This window comes from Hyla sarda, chromosome 3 (assembly GCF_029499605.1).
Source record: "Hyla sarda isolate aHylSar1 chromosome 3, aHylSar1.hap1, whole genome shotgun sequence".
NCBI lineage: Eukaryota > Metazoa > Chordata > Amphibia > Anura > Hylidae > Hyla > Hyla sarda.
Window position 1 is genome coordinate 68,156,249 of NC_079191.1, and position 21,327 is coordinate 68,177,575.

Here is a 21,327-nt window from a genome sequence, read left to right on the forward strand (position 1 = left end):
TCAAGCGGAGGGGGCGTCTCTCCCGGCCGAAGAACGGGAGTAGATGAGAAGAGCTCCCCGCCCAGGTGACTACTTGCGGCGGCGGTGACTAGTTTATAACTTCATATCTTCACCATCCCTGGGGGCAGGAGACTCCCCCGGGAATGGTGAAAATAAAGATTTTACCCTATATAACGCTTTGCCAAGCGTTATATAGGGTAAAATCTGATTGGTTCCCTTTAACCACTTCTTTGCCTATGGGGCCTGGATGTGACCTCCACTCACTCTCCTCTCACTCCTAACTGACTTACTCCTCTCTGTCTAGACAGACCTGGGGGAGCAGAGCAGGAGGCCCTGTTTGGCCAAAGTGCTTACGTGGTCCTCTATGCATCATCCCACAGACAATATTTTCTCCTTTAAGGCAATAAAGAATACAGACATTAAAGCACATTATGTCACATATAACATGTAAACCTGAGCCCAATAAAGTGACATTCACCTGAGAGGACAGGTGGACAAGCCTGTTCCGCACCGGGATACCACATACTTATCTTAACTGCAGTAAATACCTAGTTGACACAGTATTATCCACCTTTGAATACTCATATACATAGTATAGTAAACAATCTCCTTAACTCATAGAGTGATACTTAGTAACTTTATCATGACTAGTTTCATGTATGTTCTAGGTGAACCTTCCTCGAGCTGTGATGATTGCAATCCCTCTTGTCACGTGTATTTACCTTCTGGCTAATATCAGCTATTTTGCAGCGATGACTCCACAGGAACTACTTACATCAGATGCTGTCGCCATCAGTTGGGGGTCAGTCCATAAATTTTGTTTGTTTTTTTTCCCCCCCTCCTTTTTTATTTTTATTTTTTTTTGTTGCTGTATTTGCAATGTTTTGCAACAGCTGGAGAACCACATGTTAGAGAACACTTACTTGCTTTACCCTTTTTTTTCTGTGCGCAACCTTCTACAAATTAAGACTCATCAAGGGTGTTCCATGACCATAGAAAACACAAGGCCATAGCCTGAGTACATGTATTCAGACTATAGATCTCAGAGGTGACTTTTAATATTCCTTAAAATATGTCATAGCAAGGTATATAGTATACAGAATGTTGGATCTGTGGTGGCCCAGTATGGGAGATGTTGCCCTGTATCCTTACTGCCCTGTCAGGCAGCCTCTTTCAGTGTCCCCAGGGCCCCTTGCACCTGTTTCCTCCCTGTATATATGTTCTGCAGTGTATTGTTTTATAAAACGTGTTGTATCTTTAAGAGTTATGTCATGTGATTGTTACTCAGGAGGTTTCAGTGAACAGGTGATCCCAAGAGTGACCAATGGGCTCCCTGCTAGTCTCCCCCATATAAGCCCTGGGTGGAGCTTCTTTCTTGGAGCTTAGAGCTCTTGCTTCCTGCTGAGATCCAGTGCAGTCGTGCCTAGTGTGTGTGTCTAGAGTGTTGGAGGCCTCAAAGTCCAGTCCTGCAGCCACCATCAAGTCAAGTAAGATAAAGTCACAGCTTTGAGTCAAGTCCTGTCATCTGTCAAGTCAGCGTGGTCTGCTTTCAATTGTCCAGTCCTACTAAAAGTCCCAGCAAGCCCTTATGGTCTCTACATCACTGGTCACCTACTTGGGCCCTGGCTGAACTGTATAGACTTTACCAACTGTCTACCCTCAGTAAAGCTACCGTTGTCCGTAACTTGGCGTCGGAGTCTATATTGCCCCCGTGCCTAGCCCAGGATCCAGCGGTATACCTTCAGGTGGTTTTAGGCTAAACCACACCCTGGTGTCATGAATACAAGGGGTTAATGCCATCTGCCCCCAGGGTAAAAACATCTGCCCTCATTACACCCCTACCACAGATCCAACACTGGATTCTTGTAAAACTTCCAATATTTATTGATCCTTCTTCAAAAGCAATGCATTAGGAGTTACCTGGAAAACACTAAGTCACACAGGCCACCATATGTAGTCTGACTATGTTAGTCCTGCTATACGTAAATACGCGTTTTCTTTGTTCTTCCTAATGAATTGATATTCAAGTGGAACAGTAAATGTTGGAAGTTTTACTAGAATCCAATGGTAGAAACAACTTTTTTTGCACTGTAATCCTTGAGCGATGATCTGTGCGTTGACTTACAGGGTGAGCTGGCATTTGTTTCTATTTTTCAACCACAGCAAGGTCCATCTGTGGTTAGCACAAGAAAGGGATCAGTGATGGACAATATCTTCAAAAGGGATGAGCTGACAAAACAGTTTAATTTGTAGGTTTTACTTTCTTTTTTTATTTTTTGTCTACTCAAAAAATGTAAAGTTGTATAGTAGTACATAAGGGGCAGGGTGTGAGCATGCATGTAGCATGTCATGTGCATTTTTAATAAAAAAATAAAATTTACATTAAAATGATTTCTACCCGTGATTCTGATATGACGATGTGACTATTGTTGTTGTTCAGATTTTCTAGACCTATAATTATATACCAAAGGTGCCCAAGTTTGTTTTAGCAATATAATTTTTCTGCAAATTAAATAAATAACATAGAGGATGACCATGCAGCTACTATGGTGCCCCCTGTGAAAATGGCCCATCACAGGTTGGCTGCATCCCTTGTATTAACCCCCTTTCCAACATTTGACATACATCAAATGTTGTCAGGGAGAATGGAGTGGGCTCAAGAGCTGAGCGCGCGCCCTACATGGTGGACACCGGCACTTAACTATACTTTACATCTGCCGTCCGCCTGGTTCTAGGAGAGCTGTCAAATCATAATACAGTAATGTTCAGTGAATAAAAACTAAAAAAAAAAAAAAGGAAAGAAACTCTCCAAAATTGCAGTTTTTTTAGGGTCATATTTTCTTGCAAAATACTGTGATTAAAAATAATCAAAAAGCCATATCTACCACAGAAGGGTACCAATAAATATTATTCCTAGTTACCTCCAAGGTATCACAAAAAGACCCATATATTTTGGTTTAACACCTTACATGGTATATTAATAGGTACAATTTAAAGGGATATTCTGTCAGTACGTAACTATTTATAATGGATTTGAAGTACTTTTAAAAGTGAAGAAAAAAAAACATCTTTACCTGGCCTGACCTCCCATAGCTGCCATTCTAACAGTGCCAGGTCCCTGCTTTCTGTTACGTGTTGATCCTGCAAGAAATACCCACCACTGCTGTGGCCATTGATTGGCAAAATGGGCATTATCAGCACGTTAGAGGAAGCGGGGAGCAGTGGTGAGGAACCGGGACCTGGTGCCATCAGAACAGCAGCTGTGGGGGAATTGGGGCAGATAAGTATGCTTTTGTTTTTTGATTTTATTTTTTTTATTAAAAATGGGTATTATGGCGATGGTATTTTTATATTTAATATAATTTTAAGTGGAAAAGTTGGTTGATTTCTGCAGCCTTATACTAGAGCAAGATATGATGGGTAAACCCAGTTCTCAGGTTTTAATAACTTGTAGCAGAATTTTTGAGTAAATCCTGACAGGACTCCTAGGAGAGACACTAAGGCTATGATCACATGTTGGACTGTCCGCACGGAGAATCTCTCTGTGCGGACAATTCGGACACAGGGGCGCCAGCATAATATGCCAGCACTAGGACCGCACTTGAATGCACTCTCATAGATGGCTATGCATTCTGTGTGGACTCTTCACAAAGAATAAACGTGTTCATCCTTTGTACGGACACAGAAAATGGAATTTCTGTGCCGGAAACATCTGGCACGGAAATTCCGCCATGTGCACAGCGCAGCAGAATCCCGTTGAATTCAACAAGACTCTGCTGCAGTGGAATCTTCGTGCCGGATTCCGACGTGTGAACATGACGTTAAAGACTGCTAACTCCACCCACATCAAGTGATTGACAGCTTTCTCTGTACGCACACACTAATACATGGCAAGCTGTCAATCTGCCTGTGTGGGTGGGGTTTAGGAGTCCTGTCATGATTTATTAAACTTTTTCCCTCCTGGCTCCAAGTTACCTAAACCTCTATTTAAACATATTCTGCTTTCAGAGGGTGTCATAGAAATCACTTGACTTAAAGGAGAAGTTCAGTGGTGAACAACTTATCCCATATCCTAAGGATAGGGGATAAGTTTGAGATCGCGGGGGGGTCCGACCGCTGGGGCCCCCTGCGATCTCCTGTACAGAGCCCCGACAGCACCCGGGAAGCGCTGCCTTCAGCAATCTCCGGCTCTACCATAGAGATGTATTGAGGGGGCGTGTCGGCCGCTGCTTCATGCGGAGGTCGACACCCGCTATCTGGCCAGAGAGCCTGGCCCCCGTACAGAGAGATCGCAGGTGGCCCCAGCGGTCGGAACCCCCGCGATCTCAAACTTATCCCCTATCCTTAGGATAGGGGATACACATTTTTCACCACTGGACTACCCCTTTTAAAGGGGGGGGGGGGTGTTAAGTAAGGGTTCTTTCACACTACCACCCAACACCGTTAGTGGTAGTTCCATTATAAAATGACTGCTTAGCAGGAGAAAAATTACTGCATGTCCAACTACCTCCTCCAAAATAACTAACAGCTGACGGACCCCATGCAAAGTCAATGGGAGCCGTCGGGACCCGTTGGTGCCCTAAGGGACTTTTAACAGGATGGAGAACAGCAGTAGTGTGAACCTAGCCTTAGTTAGGCATGTGGAGGTGTTACTCATCTTTTAAAGAAGCTGCATTTTAATCTTTTAGGTGCGTGCTCTAAACTTTATATTTATCAGACTGTAGTTGAACTTATTTGTTTTGTTCCCATGTACTGGAGACTGAAGGTGCTGGGGACGTGGACATGGATTATCACTGTGGGTGTTGCATTTTCTACTTTCGGCTGTGCAAATGGAACTCTCTTCAGTGGAGGACGAGTGTGCTATGTGGCGGCCAGAGAAGGACATCTGGTAATCGACCAATTCCTACACTTACCCCCTTCTGTGGTTTTTCATTTTTATTTTTTGAAATAAAACTGTATGTACTATGATCAATTAACATAAATTAACTAAATATTTTGATATCTGCCCCCAAATGTCTTCTAAAGGTTTATGATTCTTAAGATTCTATGAACATAAGGAAAAACAACCAGTGATGCGCACAGTGGTTGACAAGACCTCACCCCCTTAGTCAGTGATCTGTACCTACATAACACTCACTGCCCACTTACTTACTCCTGCTGTTGTCTGTTGTGCTTGTTTTAGAGAAGTTTTATGCTCTAGAGCAGTGGTCTCAAACTGTGGCCCTTGAGATTTGCAAAACTTTAACTCCTAACATGTTGTCGATTAACTTAAAGGACCCCCGCGATCTCCCTGCTGCACCCAGCGTTCGTTTAGAGTGTCGGGTGCAGCACCGAAAGTTCCTGACGTCACGGCCATGACCCCTCAGTGCAAGTCTATGGGAGGGGGCGTGACTGACATCACATCGCCTCCCATAGACTTGCATTGAGGAGGCGTGGCTGTGATGTCACAAGCCTCCACCCTGCATCACCAATCATCCAGCATGGAGTGAAGTTCCGGATGTCTGGGGTGCCGCAAGATGTCTGATCGTGGGGGATGCCAGCAGCGGGACCCCCGTGACCAGACATCTTTGGGAGAAGATGTCTAGGGGCGGAGTACCCCTTTAATGTGCACATGTCGTTACACAGGTCAACTCAATCAGGTTTCATGTAGGTTACTGTTCTTTAAAGTCCCAAAAAAGGAAAAATCAGGAAAACAGACCTAACATAGTCACTAGTAGACTACATTTGGTCCATTAGTGAACTCCAGTGGGTATGCTGCGATAATTATCTGTTTACAGGTTTCCTGGACTGTACTAGTGACATAGTGCAGCTCACAGATATGAAGATAGCGTTAGACCCTTCTGTCATCTTTTAACCATACATATTTTGACCTAAAAGATGATATACATACAAGATTGATCCAAAATGATTATACCCTTTACTTCTTATTAAATCCCATCCTCTGTTACATTTTACATATTGTAACATTTTCTGCATTCTTAAAGGAGTAGTCCAGTGGTGATTCAGTGGTTTACAACTTATCCCCTATCTTAAGGATGGGGGATAAGTTTGAGATCGCGGGGGGTCCGACCCCTGGGGCCCCCCGCGATCTCCTGTACGGAGCCCCGACAGCCCGCGGGAAGGGGGCGTGTCGACCTCCGCACGAAGCGGCGGCCGACACGCCCCCTCAATACAACTCTATGGCAGAGCCGAAGCGCTGCCTTCGGCAATCTCCGGCTCTGCCATTGAGATGTATTGAGGGGGCGTGTCGGCCGCCGCCTCGTGCGGGAGTCGACACCCGCTATCTCGGCGGAGAGCCGGGGCCCCGTACAGAGAGATCGCAGGGGGCCCCAGCGGTCGGACCCCCCGCGATCTCAAACTTATCCCCTATCCTTAGGATAGGGGATAAGTTTTTCACCACTGGACTACCCCTTTAAGTTAAACCCACTTGCAAGGTAACCTTCTCCCACATTGGAAACTTTTTTACTCTTCTGTTTTTTTTATTAGCATTTTTATTGTAAATTTTGAATAGTTTTATTTACCCCTTTTTTAAAGACAATTTTTGCTTTACAGCCAGACTCTCTCTCCATGGTCCACGTGAACCGCTTAACGCCATCTCCTGCCCTCATCTTCACATGTGTAATCTCAATAATAATGATAATTCCTGGAGACTTCAGTAGCATTGTAAACTACTCCGGGTAGGTAAATGTTGTTATATATATAAAGATGCAGCAGAGCTTAAAGCTGTAGGCCAACATTTTACTATTTATCCCCTATCCAAAGGGTATGACTGCTCCTCCCCTTCCCCACAATCTTCTTCACGGCCCCTCCAGCATTTCTTGTGCATGAAGCGGGGGTCGACATGCCCAAAAGTGTTAGCTCCTCCTGCACAGGCTATACCCTTCCTGCAGACCCAGCTTATACTGTTTGTCCCAAAGGATAGGGTATAAGATGTGTGATCGCTGGGGCCCCCATGTTCTCCCTGCAGCACCAGGCATTCTGAACATTATGTTCAGAACACTTGGTGTGAGCGGCCGTGGTTGTGACGTCACGCCCCCTCGATCAGACGTCTTGTCCTCTATCCTTTGGATACGGGATAAGATGACTAGGGGCAGAGTACCCCTTTAAGGACATGAGGATTTTTCATTTTTGCACTTTCATTTTTCCACCTCACCTTCTAATAGCCATGACGCTTTAAATTTTTCACCTATAGACTCATATGAAGCTTATTGTTGTGTTATGTGCCATCAATTGTACTTTGTCATGACATCACTAAATTTACCACAAAATGGATGATGAAACCAAAAAAATTATTTGTGGGGCAAAATTGAAAGAAAAAAACACCAATGCAACTTTTGGGGGCTTCAGTTTAGGTAAACATTATGAATTATCTTTATTATTAAGGTCCATACACTTTAAACCATACCCAATTTATATAGTTTTTGTTTTAGTTAACCACTTTAAAAAAATTATACATTTTTGTCCAAAAACTAGTATGCTTAAAATTATCCTCTTGTGACCCCTATTACACTTTTTTTTTCGTATATGGGAATGTTTGAGACCTGATTTTATGTGCTGTGATCTGTAGTTTTTGTCAGTACCATTTTATTTATAGGACTTTTTTTTTATCGCTATTTATTTTTCTGCTATATGAAGTGACCAAAAATCTGCAATTCTGGATTTTTCTTTTTTAAATACAATTAATTCATTGACCGTGTAGTTTCAGCGGGCAGTGGTGGCAGTTGTAGCCAGAGAACAGCTCTGCTTTTATTGGCTAGTTCACTGTTTGGATTTTGTTAAAAAGCATTCAATGCATGTTATTGGTTTACAGGAAACTCATATTATGGGGCAAAAGGTCCTAGCTGTTAAGAGGGCTTGGATAGTGAAAGGGTATCATGTCTGCTATTCTTACTATGCTAGGGGGGTCTCAATCCTAATTTCTAAATCCTTTCCTAGTGAGGTCACTCAAGTTGAATGTGACCATTCTACTTGATTGCTGTGTATGTGCCCCTTTTTGTTTCCCTCTTGTCGTTCTGAGACTTGTGGTGCTTTCACTGGACGGAATTGTAGACTGTAACTTGAGGTTCTGGTTGCTAGGATCCTTCCAAGGCAATGTGGACTATTCTGCAGGAGCATGTATTCCTCCTGCTAGTGAACCTTGTAGAATGGCCATTAGAAAGGTTGAAGGGGTACTTTGGTGGAAAACTTAATTTTTTATTTTTTTTAATCAACTGGTGCCAGAAAGTTCAACATATTTGCAAATTACTTCTATTAAAAAATACTAATCCTTCCAGTACTTATCAGCCACTGTATAATATACAGGAAGTTGTTTTTTTTTTTTTTTTTTTTTTTTTCATTTCCTTTCTACATGACCTCTGTCCATGCCTGGAACTGTCCAGAGCAAAAGAGGTCTGCTATGGGGATTTGCTCCTTCTCTGGACAGTTCCTGACATGGACAGAGGTGTCAGCAGAGAGCACTGTGGTCATGAAAGAAAAGAAATCTAAAAAGAAAAGAATTTCCAGCTGATAAGTACTGGAAGGAATAAGATTTTTTTTAATAGAAGTCATTTACAAATCTGTTTAACTTTCTGGCATCAGTTGATTTAAAAAAAAAAGTCTACCACCGAAGTACCCCTTAAGGACTCAGGTCATTTGGACCTTAAGGACAATTTTTATTTTTAAGTTTTCGTTTTTTCCTCCTCCCCTTCAAAAAATCATAACTTTTATATTTTCATCCACAGACTAGTATGAGGGCTTGATTTTTGCGCGACCAGTTGTCCGTTGTAATGCCATCACTCACTTTACCATAAAATGTATGGCGCAACCAAAAAAATACTATTTGTGTGGGGAAATTAAAAAGAAAACCACAATTTTGAAAAATTTTGGAAGGTTTTGTTTTCATGCCATACAATTTACGGTAAAAAGGACATGTGTTTTTTTTTATTCTCTGGGTCAATAAGATTAAAATGATACCCATGATAATATACTTTTCTATTACTGTTGCGCTTAAAAAAATCAAACTTTTTAACCAAATTAGTACGTTTAAAATCCCCCTATTTTGAAGACCTATAACTTTTTCATTTTTCCGTATAAGCGGTGGTATGAGGGCTCATTTTTTGCGCCGGGATCTGTACTTTTTATTAATACCATATTTGCTTATACAAATTTTAAAAACTTTTATTACATTTTTTTATAAAATTTTTTGCGAATAACATGTTATAAAAAAAGCAGCTATTTTGGACTTTTTTTTTTTACGTTCACGATGTTTTTTTTTACACTTTTTGGGGGGTAAAATAGGGAAAATGGGACAATTTACGTTTTTATTGGGGGAGGGGGTTTTTCACTTTTTTTTTTTTTTACTTTTTACTTTTTTTTATTTTATTTTTACACATTAATAGTCCCCATAGAGGACTATTTAAAGCAATCACTTGATTGCTAATCCTGTTCAGTGCTATCGGTGATCTTCTGCTCTGGTCTGCGGGAAGGCAGATCAGAGCAGAAGACTCCCGGAAGACAGCGGAGGCAGGTGTGGGGACCTCCGTCTGCCGTGCAGGATGATCGGATCGCCGCGGCAGCGCTGCGGGCGATCCGATCATCCTGTTAAGTGACCGCGATCCTGCAGATGCCGTGATCGGTATTGATCACGGCATCTGAGGGGTTAATGGCGGACATCCGTGGGATCGCGGATGTCCTCTATTACCGGCGGGTCCCTGGCTGCGATGCACAGCCGGGACCTGCCGCGCATGATGCCGGCATCGCTCCGATGCCCGCGGTTATGTTCAGGACGTAAATGTACGTCCTGGTGCGTTAAGTACCACGTCACCAGGACGTACATTTACGTCATGCGTCCTTAAGGGGTTAATCTCTTAAGGACGTGGGGCGTATGCATACCCCTGCCTCCCGAGTCCTTAAGGACATAGGGCGTATGCATACACCCGTGGGAATTCCGGTCCCTGCCGCTAGCTGGTTGGGGACCGGACCGGCATGCCTGCTGGAATCATTCAGCAGGCATCCCGGCACATTGCCGAGGGGGGTCCTGACCCCCCCCCCCCCCCATCACCACAGGTAGGCGCAGGTAGGGAAGCGACGGTGGGGGGGGTTGGGGGGAGGAGGCTGTCTGGGCATACTGGGAGTTGTAGTTTTGCAATATCTGGAGGGTCACAGTTTGGAGACCATTGTTACAGTGGTGCCCAAACGGTAGCCCTCCATATGTTGCCCAACTACAACTCTCAGCATACCTAGACTGCCCAGGCATGCTGGGATTTGTAGTTTTGTAACATCTGTCCCTTCAGATTTTGCAATTTTCAAGAAATGTTTTAAAATTGCTGCTCTACTTTGAAGCCCTCTAATTTTTTTCAAAAAGTAAAAATATGTCCATTGTATGATGCCAACATAAACATATTGTATTTGTGAATAAAATTTATTTGGAATATCCATTTTCCTTACAAGCAGAGAGCTTCAAATGAAAAACATTTTCAAAATTTTCATGAAATTTTGGGATTTTTCACCAAAAAAGGATGCAAATAATGATGGAAATTTACCACCAAAATAAAATAGAATATGTCACGAAAAAACAATCTCAGAATCAGAATATTCGGTAAAAGCGTTTTAGAGTTATTAATGCTTAAAGTGACGGTGGTCAAAATTGCGAAAAAGGGCTCAGTCCTTAAAGGGGTACTCCAAAGGATAGGGGATAAGATGTCAGATCGCCGTGGTCCCGCTGCTGGGGAGGCCCGGGATCCCCACTGCGGCACTCGCTATCATTACAGCACAGAGCGAGTTCGCTCTGTGCGTAATGATGGGCGATACAGGGGACGGAGCAGCGTGACATCATGGTCCGCCCCTCGTGACATCACGGCCCGTCCCCTTAATGCAAGTCTATGGGAGGGGGCATGACGACCACCATGCTCCCTCCCATAGACTTGTATTGAAAGGGGCGGGCCGTGATGTCACGAGGGGCGGAGCCATGACGTAACAATGCTCCCGCCCCTGTATTGCCCGTCATTACGTGCAGAGCGAACTCGCTCTGTGCTGTAGTAATAGCGCGGTGCCGCAGCGGGGATCCCGGGCCTCCCCAGCAGCGGGACCGCGGCGATCTGACATCTTATCCCCTATCCTTTGGATATGGGATAAGATGTCTAGGGGCGGAGTACCCCTTTAAGGTGAAAAAGGGCTGCGTCCTTAAGGGATTAAAGCTGGAGTAGGCCTCCACTTAGAGCACACGACATCCAGCACCTGAGCTTAGCTGTTGCTCAGGAGTCTCACTAAGTTGGAAACTAACTGGACTGACTAACTCCTCCCCTGCACCTAACTATACAGTGGAGACTTTTGGGGTCTCATTGGCTCACATTGTCACATGGGGTTCACTGCTCACATTTTAAAGGCACAGTAACATGTTAAACATATATACATAGAACAATTATGAAATTCATTTAAAAAATATATTGCTTACACACATAATCAATATGACAGTAGGATTCTAGTGGGCCCAACACCTCGTGATGCCAGGCTGCCCAAAACCACAGGACAGCCACTGGTGCTGGAACACCACAAATGCGGATGATACCCTGGTGTATCTGGCGGATGCGTCCCATTCATTGTCATCCCTTTAAGTCTACTTGACTTTTTTGGCTTCATCTCTGGCCTCAAGGTTAACTGGACCAAATCCTCCTTAATGTGCTTGTCTACACAGTTCCAACTACACTCTTCACTCTCTGTTCCCTTTTCAGGTAGTTATCCAATTCCGATATCGGGGTATAGGTTAGAGCGCTGACAGATTTGGACCCCTGCTAATTAAACAGAAACAGAACTGTAGGCTTGATCTCATCTCCCCTTGTCCCTGGTGGGTAGAATTACAGGAAATATCCGGCAAAAATGAACTTATCCCTTATCTATGGGAGCACCAAAAAGACCCGAGTATAGCACTCTGTAATCATCGGTGTTCTCATAGAAATGAATGGAGGGTGTGCCGTCTACCAGTAGAGGACATTCACTCCTCTCTGCGAGAGCCGGGAGGCCAAGAAGCAAGGTCTACTAGCTCCACACAGCTATGTCTTGGAAGAACACTGAGACACCCCCTGAGGCTAGGTAGTTGCATTTGGTTAATGTCCCCCTCTATCAGTCCATGTTTAACAGATGAAAATGTTCTAAAAAGTTTAACAAGATGTGCATGATGTTGCATCTCTTAAGTCTCCATTAGTAACACATACAGGACTGCTCCAAACAATTAAATTGGCATACGCTTAAAGCGTACCTGTTAGATCCCACACAAAATAGAAAATTAATGTTACTCAGTACCTAATCCTGACCATGTACATATTTTTATGGCCCTATCACCTATATTTATGATAAAGATCTCTCTTTTCATTAGCTCGCAGTGTTAGAAATCCTCTCAGATGAAGGGGCGCGCCCCTCCCTTGTGCTGGTGGGAAGAAGGCGTGTCCCCCCCTTGTGCTGGTGTGATTGGAGTGTCTGCTCATACAGCCTTTTCCATGAGTCATCTCTTGTCTATGACTCATGGACAAGCTGATGCAGGACTGGTTAGTGTCCCAGTAGGTATGGGGACCCCTAGTGGTGGGATGCTGATTTCTTTAATTTGGTTGTTTAAATTTTTTAATATTTAATAAAGTTTTTTAATTTTCATCAGTAACAACATATAACAAGTTTTTGGATCTGACAGTAACCATTTTATCTTTTTTGTGGGGAACGGAAGGGGGCACTGGCATGGATAGGTGTGTGTGTGTCTTGTCTTGTCCCCTGATGTTGACCTCATAGTCTTTTGTGTTCTGACTGTTCTACACCTGTAACTGACTATGATGTCACTAATTTGTCATACTGATAATTGTGCATGATTGAAAACCTGGGTGTAATGCTCTTTATGTGACCCATGGTTGGCTTGGTCTACTACTGCTTCATACTCTGACTGACTATGCTCTGCCGAATGCAGGCTACTGCTTAAGGCAATCCCCTCCCTTAAAGAAGGATGATTGTCTGGCAGAGTAGGGACTACCCCTTTTCTAGTAGTTTTATAATTAAAAATGGGAAAAAAAAAAAAGATGCAGCACACTAATGGCATAAAATTCAATGTGTCTTTACTCGGGCATCTGAGGATGGTGGTGTGAGACTGCTGAAATGTTGCACTTTTTTTTTTTTTTTTTTTTTTGTCTTGCTGAGGATGGAATAAAAACGCATTGAATTTTATGCCATTAGTGTGCTGCGTTTTTTCCCCAATATTTTGTTTGAAGTTGGGAGCCCCTAACCAAGGCCCCTATGACTGTGGGAACCTATTACAACTTGTCAATACTGGATGTGCTGCTTTTTGGACTCTTTTACTTTTATAATTATATATATATATACACACACACATATACACATATATATATATATATATGTGTATATATATATATATATATATATATATATATATATATGTGTATATGTGTGTGTGTATATATATATATATATATATATATATATATATATATATATATATATATATATATATATGAAATGTGCATTAAATAATATAACCATCATTAGCACGGTCATTGACATGTTCACCAGTAGATGTGCATAAAGGATAAGGAATACATTATGCATTGTAATACTTATTGGCAGATATAGATGACACATTAGTGCAATATGTGTCTGAGAAAGGCAAATTAACTATTGAAGTTCCAGTGTTGGTATTATGTGTCCTATAGCCTAGTTAAAAAAGACCTGTGGTCATTAGATATCTTAGGGTACCCTGGGGCTGGGAACATTTTACATTGAGGGGTATGTATGCCTAATACACACTGCCTGACTGTTAGACAAACTATAAACCCTCATATCTCTGGAAAGGAAGGGTATTATCAAACTGTATAAAGGTTTGTGATCAGGGCACCCTAAGATATTAAATTATAATGCATTCTAATTTTTCGAGGTTGGCCATGGGTCCTCTTTAAGACACTAGAAGCCACATAGTAGGGCACTGCATTGCTCATAAATCCTGGTGAAAATTCATGTCTGCAATTCCTCTGCACAGATCTATCCTTTGCTTCACCTCAACTTGGTGTTGGCCCCAAGTGTCACATCCTTTTTTTAACTAAATGAATTGTTTGTATTTTCTCAATAGCTTTGCGACCTGGATGTTCTACGGTACTACAATCTTTGGCCTCATATATATGAAGATTAAAAAGCCGGATGTTCCCAGACCATATAAGGCAAATAAACAGTGCTTTTATTTCTTGCCTATTACCAGTAGAAGGGGGTGGGGGTGGGGGGGGCGCGCGGTGGTGTGTGTGTGTGTGTGTGTACAAAATTTTATAACCTCAGTATACATGAAAAAAAAATGTACTAAATCTGTACACTACAAATGTTCAGACTGATGTCTAGACAGTAGTCCATTTCTATCCAGGGTCCTTGATCTAGCCCCATAGAAAGAAGTTGCAAGGTATCGTGAGGCCAATTCAACGTTCCAGTACAGTCTATTCAGATATCCAAATGGAAATGTGGAGGTGACCATACTGCTGATAGACTATGCATGGCAGATCTTTATCTGTGGCATAAGCCATTCCTTTAACATGTCCATGTAGGACATGAAGGGAACATAGACTTTCCGCCTGCTCATTGCACAGAACATGTTTACTTTGGGTGAGTCCCTCATATGCTTGATGAAGACACATGGTATTTCTGAGTCCTAAATTCTAACATTCTGGCAACTGACCTTCCCAGAGAGGTATAAGGTCACTTTACGCTGAACACCAACCTGTCTGCAAATTGACCCTGCAAGGCAATGTGAAAGTTATGGCATTTCGTGTCTGGTTTCTGCTTCTGAAGATGTAATCTGTATGGCTTACAATGCAGATGTTTTTGGAAGACATGCCATACCATGGTTTGTGGCACCTGCAGTTTTAAACTAGTCCGTCAGTAATATTATATTTTTTCCATCACCGGCCATTTACCACTTTAACTACAGGCCTTTACTTTTGCAACATCCTATTTGAACCACTGTGTATATGACATACAACCGTCCATGGGGGGGAAAAAGACATGCAAACCCCTAAACATCTGTCTACAAATGAGAAAGATTGTAGCTCTGCAAATGATTTCAAAGTTCTTTAAAGTGTTACTTTCATGTGAAAAAAAAAAACACTTTTGACATGTGACAGAGATATGTCAAACTTTTTGTTCTGTTGGACACTCCGTTGGCTGTAGAGATTGCAGACTGTAGTTCCTGGAATTTTTCCAGGAATTCTTATCTGGGTGGATCTCAGAAGGAACCAGAAGACCACTTGCCTACTTGTCATGTCCCTGTTACGTCATATCCCTGGACTTCCTTCTACTTGATCTACGATGTCCCACTGCATCCCCTGCTGAGTTTCCTAACTGTGGGCTCTGTCACTAATAATCAGAAAAAGACTCTGTGGATACCCTATAGCAGATAATGTGCTGGGAAACCCCTGAGGCACCTGGGTGCTTTTCACTTGCAGTGCTCCCACTAGGCCACGATTTGCACCCTGTTACTTACCTTTTGCCAGTCTGAGATTGGCTTGTAGCCACTTCCAGAGTTTATTCAGGTGACCCAGCTAAATCTTGGCAGAGTGGGACTCCTTTTTCCTCTTCATGCCATTCCTTGCGCTTGAAAGCCATCCAGGCCTTCCTCTTCCTGGCTGACATGTCATGCTCCATTGTGGCTCCTCTCTGTGCTGCTTCTCCTTTGCGGGTCCAGGAAAGCACTGCATCACAGCACTCTTATACCTTCCTGTCTGCATCATCAAATGCTCCTCCTCTTAAAGGCTCTGGTGCTCCCAATATATGCCACTGATAATAGGGCTATGTTCACAAGGTGGAATTTCCACAATTCTGCCGAAATTCGGTTCAGCAAAGCTTGCTGAACGGAATTGCGGAATTCAGAATTCTGCTGAAATTCAAGCCCCATTGATTTTAAATGGGGTTCTGCCGCAGAATTCCACAAAATATAAGACTGGTCCTATATTTTGGTGGAATGCAGAAAGCAGTATTTCCGCGGCAGGCATTCTGCTGTCTGAATGGGACTCTGGAATCCCATTCAAATTATTTGGCAGTAAATTATGGCAGAATGTGAACTTATCTTTACAGGGAAACTGCAGGGAATTGGTGTTTCCTACAGCTGTCCTTCACTATACAATGGTTTACTTCTGTGTGAGCCAGATCATTGTCATTTTACTTCATTATGTCCTCTGAGAGATTAAGGTGGTCATACATATTAGATAGAAGTATGAAAGAAATGTTTGTGTGGTGAATGATAGTTTTGCCAATGCAGTCATACATATATTAGTCTATATTGGCCATTACAGTTATCTAGACTGGGCAAACATGGTCATTGATACCAGGCAAGGACAAACAATCTTTTACTGTGGAACATTCTTGCCCAGAAAGATAATTTGTGGAACATCCTCCTTCACCAAATACTATCAAGTACTAGAAACCTAGATCAAGAGATCAGCCTAGATTTATGCAGACAATGACGATCTATAAACAATGGGCTGAAACAATTTCTTGTTGTCAATAACAGATCGATGGTTGAAAGCATCCATTTTGATCAACTTATGTGTAGACTAATGTGTACGGCCACCTTACCCACACTTTGAATGCGTTCATAAACAAAAAGTAATCTATATGGGGAAGATTTATCAAAATCTGTGCAGAGGAAAAGTTGCCCAGTTGCCCATAGCAACCAATCAGATCGTTTCTTTCACTTTGCAGAGGCCTTGTTAAAAATGAAAGAAGCGATCTGATTGGTTGCTATGGGCAACTGGGCAACTTTTCCTCTGCACAGGTTTTGATAAATCTCCCTCTATATTATTATAACCTATTGGCTTCTGCACACATTCTAGTCATGCGGTAACCACTATACTCTTCTTATCTTCTAGGTTCCCATCATCATTCCAGTGATAGTGCTCATTGCCTCCGTCTACCTGGTGTTGGCCCCGGTTATTGACAGCCCTCAGATGGCCTATCTCTACGTTGTCCTCTTCATCCTTAGTGGAGTAATAATTTACATTCCGGTTATCCACTATAAATGGTCTTCAGGGTGGTTCCATTCTATCACGCTCCATCTTCAGCTCCTGCTTCAAGTTGCACCAACTGATAAAAATGACTGAGATGAGGTTTCTCTTTTAGGGCAGGGTCAGACATGGCGCATCCGCAGCATATTTCACACTGGGGATGTGCTGTCCACAGTCAGAGAGGGACTGCAGAGCGAGCTCCCAGCTGTGGAGAGGCACCTCTGTTTGTTAGCTCATAGCAGCGGATTTCTACAGCGGGAAATCTACAACAACGAGTGGACACACAGATCTACCCGGTCACAGCCAGGAGATTGCTCTGCAGTGCCTCTCTCTGACTGCCGTCTTCCGTTGCCCCATGTGACCCTGCCCTAAAGAATATTGGGACCTCATATATTTAATTTTTCTAGTAATGCACCACAATGTGTTGTTTAATTGGTACTTTATGGTCAACACTAAGATATTTCACCAGCGGTTCTCTGGTTTACAGAAGCCATTGTCAAATACTCTCTCCAGGTATTCTGGGTTAATGGGGGGGGGGGGGGGTGCGCAGAAAGTCATTTCAAAGATTATCCTTTAAACTATGTTTATATGTTTACACATCCTTTTTACGGAATATTTTGAGGCATAAAACTGCGTCTCTATGTATTTCTATGGGAAAATGCTTGTCAGTTCACATGTAGTTTTTTTTTTTTTTTTCTTCTATTGTGGCCATAAAAATAAAAGTACATGGTATTTAGGCTCTATGGCTATGTTTAAGCGTATTATTAGCCTGAATAAAAAAAATACACTTTGTGAATATGAAACCATTGATTTCAATCAGAACTTTGTAGTCAAGGGCAGAACTACTGTAGTAACGGCAATAGTGGCTGCTATGGGGCCCCACAGGGTCCGGTGGGCCTGAAACAGGCATACAATATTCCCCCAGGCTTTTGGTATTATCTGCGGGTGTGATCTCATTTCTGGCTTTTAAGGTGTGGTCAGGGAACCATTGTTTTTTGCCCCTGCTGTGATCTTTACTCCCAACCTCAGGAACTATTATTTCTGTAGTATTTTTAATGGTATTAGGCAGTTCTTTAGGTACACTATTGGGGGCACATAAAATACTCTTTTTGAATATAGCCTTTAAAGGGGTACTCTGCCAGAAAACGTCTTATCCCCTATCTAAAGTAAAAGGGATAAGATGTCTAATCGCTTGGGTCCTGCCGTTGGGGACCCCCATGATCTCTGCTGTGGCACCCCAGTCATCTGGTGCACGGAGTGAACTCCGCTCCATGCCAGATGACTGGCTACTGCAGCTGCCACGCGCCCTCCATTCATGTCTATGGGAGGAGGCGTGACGGCTAGGCACTAGCTGCTATGCCCTCTCCAATAGACATGAATGTAGGGGGCACTGTGTGGCCTCACAAACACAGAAGCTCCAAGCTTCCATGTTCCGAATGCTGCCGCTGCTGGTCTGGAGATCGTGGGGGTCCCCAGCAGCCCCTCAATCCTTGCACATGCGCTCGAAACAAGTCAAGATTTGGAATGCAATCTGAAGCAAGCATGCTGTGAGCTTGATTATATAAAATAAAAGCTGCATTAATTGCTCCTGCTGCATCGACTATCTTTCATTTTCCCAGTGTATCCATGCATTACATGGACCTCCCATTGATTTCAATCAGAACTTAGTAGTCAAGTGCAGAACTACTGTAGTAACGGCAATAGTGGCTGCTATGGGGCCCCACAGGGACCGGTGGGCCCGAAACAGGCATACAATATTCCCCCAGGCTTTTGGCATGATCTGGGGGTGTGAATTAATTTCTGTCTTTTAAGGTCTGGTCGGGAAACCATTGTTTTTTGCCCCTGCTGTGATCTTTACTCCCAACCTCAGGAACTATTATTTCTATAGTATTTAATGGTATTAGGCAGTTAGGCACACTATTGGGGGCACATGGGGCAGCAGCAGGCTCAGCATTGGCAGAAGCAACAGAATGGCATTATAAGGGATTGGAGAGGGTTGCTGAAGAGCTGAGGGTGGCTGCAGTAGTAATGGCCCAAAGCTGTCTGGACCAAGAGGTAAATAAAAGGAAAGAAAATGTTTAGTCGGAGAAGTCATTACCTGTGAGTCACTGGGTATAATAGTTCTGTATTATATGACTGGGTTTGATCAGTATAACATGGGGGGTAGTTGGTTGCATGCAAACATTTTCTACAGGACCCAACTTATAGTTATGCCCCTGTTTTATATGCATGTTTAAAAGCTGATCTTGAGGACTGAAGTAGACAGGGATGAAAATAATTTACGCTGCCCATTGTGTGTGGATAATAAGTAACAATTACCTACACTGATTTCTATAACTATAGCTTGTCCTCCGAGCTGAAAACAGGTCCACACTTATTCAGATTAGTCTCTAATACTCCAGCCCAGTGGGAGACTTGGTTGACCATAGGCTCTCAGCAGTTTTCGAACTTTGACCCCCCTTTCCACGCCACTGCTCTGCTACACTGTATCGCTTCTCCTTGGTGGAAGTGGACAAACTTGCTGTAATGTTGAACTGGTGCAGAAAACAATAATTTTGATTTGCAAAAGTTTGGCTTACAAGTGCTAGGCTCGATTTCTGCCTAAAAAAAGTGGCCCCCTCCTCTATGGTACCATTTTACTACTGTGACCTGGTGAGTCAAGGGTCGTGCAGAAAACAAACCTAGCTGAGGTTTGAAATCTGGCAAAAGCAGTCAAAGGTAAGATCAATTGTGTTTCCCATTGTAGCCTTGAATGGGATTCCCCCAACTCAGTTATCTCCATCAGTCCTATAGAGTGGGAATTGGGTGGGACCATTATATTAACAAAGTGAAACAAGGGACCCCTGTTCTTGTAATTGGTGGGGGTCCTAGCAGTCAGACTAAGCTTCACCTTTCCTACACGTTGGTTCTGACTTTCTTGAGTGGCGTGTAGTGAAAGAAATGAGGCCCTTCTGTATTCAGGCGCTGCTTTGTCCCGTAATAAGGATATTAGTCACATCCAGAATGGACTTGGTTATTGAAATCAGAATAACAAAACAATGATGTGCTTTGGGGGCTTTCAGCACAGCTTCTGAGATTTATGGAAAGAGTTCACAAAAACAAAATACACAGTACAATATCAATAAAAGCAATAAAACCTTGTTCATTAGATATGATACCTGCCATTGTTTCCATGCTTGAGCAAGGGCCTCCGCCTCCTCCTATGCATATGAGGGTTTATGAGCTGGGGGCAGTGCAGGAATCAAGCCTACCATTCATTGGCCAAGTCTTTTTCAACCAGCTCTAGGCCTAAAGTGTTCCTGTCATTTAGAATATTTTTTGACATGTCAAGCTAACATGAAAAAATGTTGATCAGTTGGAGTCTCAGTGCTGAGACCCCCACGGACCTCTAGATAGATATAACTGGGTGAAGCATTCCATTATAGTCTAAAGTCTCCTGCAGAGCGATCGCAAAGCTGGGAAGTAACACTTTAACTGTATCGGTCACGCTGAAGTGGTCAAGGTCATAGTGATGTGGTAGATGGACACAAATAAGTTGAACTGAATTTATACACAGTCTAGTAAAAGTTGTGGCCTGTATGTGAAGGGATCCAGTTATCTGTGCTGCCATCCTGGTTCTTGGCATGGCTGGCAGCTCCAGTGCTTTGTGAATAGAAGAGGGAGGGAGTGAGAAGGATTGGATAGGGAACAGGTGGGCAGGTGTAAGAGGGGGGGGGGTCTGTAGAGCAGGTAACAGAGCACAGCGCAGGTTCATCTTACCTGAGGAGACAAGTTTCCCACCATCCCATCCATATAATTAGTTTTATTGGGAGATTTATCAAAACCTGTTCAGAGGAAAAGTTGCTGAGTTGCCCATAGCAACCAATCAGATTGCTTCTTTCATTTTGCAGAGGCCTTGTTAAAAATGGAAGAAGCGATCTGATTGGTTGCTATGGGCAACTCAGCAACTTTTCCTCTGGACAGGTTTTGATAAGTCTCCCACTTAATGTCTATTCTCTGGATGACTACACTTCAGATGCTATGAGGCAGGAGTCTACCAGTATAGCACTAGCTTATTGCACTCAATGACGGGTCCTGTTAACAACTTGCATTGATTCTAACAGGGTTCAGAAACTGGATGAAAATAACCTGGTAAGTGATATTGATTGTGGCTTATGTATAGCATGTATATAAGGCATGAATGGGGCTCATGTCATGTGAGTGCCGCATGTGCCCTGGTTATAGGTGGGAAATGTGCTGATGGTGTGTACAGTGCAGGGGTACACTACACGAGCGGCCCAGAGTGCTTATGGTGTGTTTCCACTATCCGTGCAGGGAA

The 21,327-nt window shown here is 43.1% G+C and overlaps 1 protein-coding gene across 2 annotated transcripts in view; it reads left to right on the forward strand.

Moving 5' to 3' along the window:
* LOC130361380 (b(0,+)-type amino acid transporter 1-like) overlaps window positions 1-18,520 on the forward strand; it is a 41,024-nt gene extending 22,504 nt beyond the window's left edge. For both annotated transcript variants that reach the window (XM_056564271.1, XM_056564272.1), the window contains exons 3-7: window positions 669-802; window positions 4,759-4,888; window positions 6,553-6,677; window positions 14,096-14,183; window positions 16,875-18,520. In XM_056564271.1, the coding sequence (XP_056420246.1) occupies window positions 669-802; window positions 4,759-4,888; window positions 6,553-6,677; window positions 14,096-14,183; window positions 16,875-17,105 (708 nt within the window). In that variant the 3' untranslated portion in view covers window positions 17,106-18,520. The remainder of the gene's footprint in view (window positions 1-668; window positions 803-4,758; window positions 4,889-6,552; window positions 6,678-14,095; window positions 14,184-16,874) is intronic.
* Window positions 18,521-21,327: the final 2,807 nt, after the last annotated feature.